At 34.6% G+C, this 6,318-nt stretch overlaps 1 protein-coding gene across 2 annotated transcripts in view; it reads right to left on the bottom strand.

The window, feature by feature from the left end:
- The window catches only part of LOC117110323, a 115,472-nt gene extending 109,553 nt beyond the window's left edge, over positions 1 to 5,919 (bottom strand). For both annotated transcript variants that reach the window (XM_033252992.1, XM_033252994.1), the window contains exon 1: positions 5,743 to 5,919. In XM_033252992.1, the coding sequence (XP_033108883.1) occupies positions 5,743 to 5,818 (76 nt within the window). In that variant the 5' untranslated portion in view covers positions 5,819 to 5,919. The remainder of the gene's footprint in view (positions 1 to 5,742) is intronic.
- Between the last annotated feature and the right edge of the window lie 399 nt (positions 5,920 to 6,318).

Below are 6,318 nucleotides of genomic sequence, written 5' to 3'. Positions count from 1 at the left end.
CCACCCCACCGAAAATATGACAATTTAGGGGTTTCAAAGGCTTATTTGATCGATTTTAGAGTCTATTATTATGTACAAAATACATTTTTTTTTATTTCTTTTTCTCCCCGACCGGGTGGGGGGGAGGAAGGCCTTCCCGACGGGGGGAGGGGGATGTAGCCCCTTTACCTCCGTAGCGCCGCCATTGTCTGCAAGGCAATCGGCTAGTTGAATCAGGTTCAACCTTCCCGACGTCTGTCGGCGACTGTCGCCGATAGGGTGAGCGATTATATGGAAACCGAGATTCACCGAAAGCTGTCGGCGATAACGTGTAGCGATTGTATGGAAACAATTCAGCTTAACTTGAACCTGGTTTGTCACCAACAAATCGGGCAGCCTTCCCGATTGCGTCGTGGACTGTATCGGTAATGATTGTATGGAAACTGGCCTTGTGTATCCACATAATACTACAATTTTTCAAATGTAGGCTAAATAATCTCATGTTTTTTGTAGTAAACACGTTATTATTGTTTATAAAACCATATTTATAGAAGGTGGCCCTTCCAGCGTATCCTAGAAGGTCGACTGATATTCAGGGGCCCTCCTAAATAAATTGAATAACGTGACGCTTTTATCAACGAAGTCTCTGTATGAGTCTTGGGGTTGTTTTTAAACGTAAGAAAAAGTTGCTGTCACAGGAATTGAACCCAGCGCCCTGGGATTAGGAGGCAGGCATCTTAACCACTAGGTTATTCAATTCCACTCCAATCATTAATTATTATTAATATTTTGTACTCAATTGTTTATGTTCAAACTCACAAAAAAAAGTTTTCGTTCTCAACTATAGTATTATTCAATAATCTATGTATATAGGACACACGTATGGTAATTGGCAAGTGTATTTGTTATAACTTGTTTGTAGCAATAAAAAAATTATGGTGAAAAAGCTATTTATAGATTTACGTACATTTAATAGCCTGATTTGATCAAACTCAATGTACTATTTCAACACAGGTGTATTCCCTTACTGAAAAATTATTATATAACTTTATTCAAAAACTGAAATGACTCTTAGTTTCTGGTAAGTCTTGTATCATGACAAAATGAAAATAAACATTTATTTTTTTAATCAACTTGCTTACTGGAAAAATATGAAAGTAGTTACACTGTACCAACAATAACCAACACTTAGGGCCCTATATCTTTTTTCAACGGTGTCTTCACTTAAGTAGGTCTCTGTCAATGTCATAATAATAATTGGCAAAGACGACTACGACCCTTTCTAACTACAACAAAGTCATAACTTAGATAAAAGACCTATTTTTAATCTTCGTTATCTCAATGTCCCCCTCTTTGTAATTTTGGAAATTTGTTTGTGCCGATGGGGATTAGCCCTGTGTCTATGCCTAAACTTTTTTTTAATAGTATAAAAGTGTGTCGCAACTTGTCAAGTTGTGCTAATTAAAAATTTGAGTGCACTCGAACTCAGTGTCTCTTGGTATATTTTTTCTATGAAAATGATTTAAACTATCTTACTAAGAGCAAGTTTGTCAATGGTCCCTTTTTTAAACATTTCCACTATAATGGCTGAATCACCTCAAGTATCATCAGTATAAGCATAGAGCGCATGATTTATATCAGCTTTTCGTGCCTTTTTAGCTTGACGATAGCAACATTACAGTTTATATGTTGTTTGTTTTGCTTCTTTTTGCTCATTCCTTCTCATTTATTCATTTCATGCAGTTAATGATTCTGTGAAGTTCGCGTTAAAAGCTTTCAAAATGAAATGAGCACTATGATTATTCAATCTTAACGTATTGCTTCCCCAGCGCCCTGTGAGCATAGTTAAAGTAGGTTAGCTTTAATCATGCAGAGGAGGCTCAAGATAATATTTTTGTTTAAATCAATTTGACAACGAATATTGTTTCATTATTTACTGTAGATTACTACTTAAGTTCTATATTATACCCGTTATCTGTATGTGCATTTACGCTGAAATGCGACCTCACCACCCCCCCCCCCCCCCCCCCCCCCCGCCAAAAAAAAAATGAAGGAGCACCGAACTATAATTACTAACAAAAGTAAAAATTAGCCAGTATGTTATTTTACTATTGTGATCTACGGCAATGACTGACTTGCGTTTTTTGTCATTTACAGTTTCTATTCGTATGGCAAACCGTATCATATCCGGTAGCAGTGCAACTAATCTAATATATTATTACTGCAACTTCAATCCTTATGACTTATTGATAGGGCAACTTTATCGTTAATAGTTACAAGCAATGTTACAACATAATCCAAAAGAAAATTTATAAACAATTTCTTATACATATAAACAAGTTGTATAACATTGTCACCATTTATTTGTTTCATAAATTAAGAGTGCAAGAACTTGTCATGTTCGACTACAATGTGAATTTAGCCGATTTTAAATGTCACTCCTTAAAGTGACAATCTCGTGTTCACGTTTTATAACTTAAAGGGGACCCAAAAGTGTACCCTGCTGCCTGCTTGAAATTTCATGAGATCCGCATCTCTGCCATTGGCTGTGACGTAGATCGTAGTCTGTCTAATATCATTAGAATGTACGATAATAAATGGCGACTATCACATCAAATCGCCACTTTAATACTTCTGTCAGCGAAACACATTTGACACAACTTGCTCTCCTGCAATATTCATAGCCAATTTTCATGCGTATACCTACTATATTTACAGTTGCAAGTAATTTCAAAGCGCATTCTTAATTATACAGATATGTCAGATTTCTAACTTTTTATAAACGTGTTTACTGTCACTAGTGGCCGATTTATGTAACCAGTTATTAAGATATATGAATTGGTGGCTGTTGGAATGACTTTTGATTGAAAACATTCCTGTCCGCGCTAGCCATTTTCATGGCGATTACTAAAGTGAATGTGATTCCAAAACATCAAATCATGATTAAACGATAAAGGAAACGAAATGGGTACAGCTATTACTCAGAGCAGACTGAAATCGTTTGAAATGGCGTGCATTAATATATTCTTTGATAAGTAGCATAGAAGACTGTTTGAAACATAGCAGAATTAAGACTAAGGTTTGCATAGATGAAAATAAATGTCTGTTAACAACACTAACATGACAGCTAAGTTGGCGGATGTCTGACGAGGTCAAGAATAGCGATCAGAGCAACTGAAGTGGTTATTTGTGAGAAGAATTTATGCTCTATTCGTAATTACTACTTACGCTCGTTCATCATTAGCAATATCAATAGTAATAGTAATTGTAGTAGTAGAGTAACATCAATAACATAGCAATAGTAATTATATTAATAGTAGCATATTACACAGTAATAGCGAGGAATATGGATGATTATTTAGACATAGGTTAAGAGTTTGTCAATAGTTGTCCAAGTAACAATCCATTTCACAAGACAAACATACACAGCTCTACATAAACTTAGGTCTGGTTATGAAGATTATTACTTTTTGTCGTGAGAAGCCAAAATCCTTAATTTGTATGAATTTTTCATTTGTGTCGATCCAGCAAAAAAAACACAATAGTACTCAGACTACGTTTCGCGAACGATCCGTTCGCTTTCTCGCCAGTCTTGTCTGACGTCACCTCGGTGTTGTTGAGGTCGAAGTACATCGCTGCGTCGTCGACGAGCCCCCCCCCCCTCTTAGTGTTGTGGTCCAATATGATATCATTATTGATATGTGATAGAATGTGTCCTCCTTCATCTCTGTTCATAGTATCTGTTGTTTTTCTGATCCATACAAATTCTCTGACTTTTCGTTCAAACCATGAGCTTTCTTTTTGTAATATTTTTATGTCATCATATTGGAGAAGATATGTAGATGACATATTAGCTATAATTCTGAAGAATACAACCACGCCACTTTTAAATCATCTCAACAACATAGATCCGTCGAAAAACATTCAATTCACAATTGAAAATCTGGAAGACGGAAAGATACCGTTTCTGGACATTACCATTTCCCTTCAGCATGACGGTTCCCTAAGTTCAACAGTATATCGAAAACCACCCCACACGAACCAATATTTGGATTTTCACTCACATCATCCGTTAGATCATAAGGTAAGCGTCATCAATACTTTGGTAGACAGATGCGACAATATAGTTACAACAGAAGAAGACAAACATCACGAAATGGAAAACATCAAATGAACACTACACAATTGTAACTATCCCAAATGGGCATTTAAGAAAGTTTTTAATAGAAGAAAGAATAAAGCATCAAACATCAGTGAACGCCAAACTAAAGATCAAATGGAAAAGGCCAGAGGTTCGATAGGTATTCCGTATATTAATGGGATGTCCGAACGGATAAAGAGAACACTAGCAACACACAAAATTAACACGTACTTCATTCCACAAAGCAAGATCAGACAAGAACTTGTCCACCCTAAAGACAAAATACAAAAATAGGAAACCTGTGGCTGCATTTACCAAGTATCATGCTTAAATTGCAGAAAAGTATATATTGGTGAAACAGGAAGATCACTCAAAACCAGGATTCAGGAACATCAACAAACAGATGTTCAAAAGAACACAGTAGGAATCCGAACAAGATCAGCAAGGTTGTCCGATTCAAAAATTTTAAATAAATCTGCAATCACCGATCATGCAACTAAATCATATTCCAATTTGGGACATAAAAATATTACAAAAAGAAAGCTCATGGTTTGAACGAAGAGTCAGAGAATCTTTATGGATCAGAAAAACAACAGATACTATGAACAGAGATGAAGGAGGACACATTCTATCATATATCTATGATGATATCATATTGGACCACAACACTAAGAGGGGGCCCCTCATCATCAGTCTACTTGAGAAAGCGAACGGATTGTTCGCGAAACGTAGTGTGAGTATTATGTGTTGTTTTTTTTTTTTTTTTTTTTTTTTTACTATTGTTGTTTTTTTTTTTTTTTTTCTGGATCAACACAAATGAAAAATTTCATACAAATTATATTTGGATCCAAATGAATATTTATTTCAACAAAATCCTTAACTTCATAGGAATAAAACCCAATACCCTGGAATTAGAAAGCTCACCAAGCTCAGTTGCACTATTACACTTTTTTTCTTTTTTTTTATAAGAACCAGTAAAATTTTGCCCAGGCTCAGTGTTCTTATTTTTTGGCCGATTTCAGGCTCAAAATGTTCTCATTTGGTTTTTAGTTTACACACCTTTTAAACATAAAATTATTTAATTGTACGGCAGTATGCACTGTACTTGAATGTAGGTGAAAGTGACCCCACAAAAAATGGCCCCCAAATATCAGATAGGTACACCTACTGTACTCTATTATAGAGGGTATTACAGTCACACCTACTACAGATAATGTTCAGATATAATATTTTGGTTTTTAAAAATATAAACCTCATTTGAAATTTTACCTCAGCCTCAATTTATTCTTATTTTGTTCTTAATTTTTAAGCAATTTCAGCCTCAGTGTTCTTATAAAATGTGTTCTTATAAAAAAAAAAGTGAACTGCATTCACATCGGATCTGAACCAATATTCAGACCGCGTTTCCAATGTGCTGAACAAAACGTCTCTAAACATACTGATCAGATTTTCTGATTGGTTCGTTAGGCTTTCCGATCCGACAATTCAGATTGAATTTCCCTGGCTATACGCAAGAATATGACGCGTCAAGCCATCTACTTAAAAAATATGACTGACAAATTATTAAATACATAATAGTTATATACAGTAGATTTTTCTCTACGATGTTTACACCTACTTACTTGGGGTTAATTCTGTGGCCCATGTTCCATTTTCGCAGGTGATGGTATCTCCATGACGGCCACTACAAGAGAGCATATACCAGAAACAGGCCAAAAAGTGAATGCACAGGCCGGCGAACGTCGTGTATTTTATAGTTCTGATGGCAACAGTATTTGTGCCCAACTTCGACTCCTTCATGTCTGCAAATAATTAAAAAAAAATTAAAATATTATTTATATAGTAAAGTTATTACTTATTTTGAAATTAAACGCAGAATTCTATAAATGACAGACAATACAAATAAGCCAATATAATTATTAAAAATGATAATGAACAAACAGTAAACCTTAACAGTAATATATAGTAAAATCGGATGTATTTTTTGTCTACAATGCCAACGTACAGTATAATAATAATAATAATAATAATAATAATAATAATAATAATAATAATAATAATAATAATAATAATAATAATAATTCTGGAGATTTATATAGTGCCGGTGTCCACCATTCAGTGCTCATGGTATGTAATTGTTTTACTTTTGTAGGCCTACCTGCTATTATATAAATTTAAAATATTATATATATATATAT

Source organism: Anneissia japonica, unplaced genomic scaffold (assembly GCF_011630105.1).
Source record: "Anneissia japonica isolate Jap-2015-1 unplaced genomic scaffold, ASM1163010v1 scaffold5350_len443212_cov192, whole genome shotgun sequence".
NCBI lineage: Eukaryota > Metazoa > Echinodermata > Crinoidea > Comatulida > Comatulidae > Anneissia > Anneissia japonica.
The sequence above is the reverse complement of the archived record's forward strand: the minus strand, read 5'-3'. Positions and strand labels throughout refer to the sequence as shown.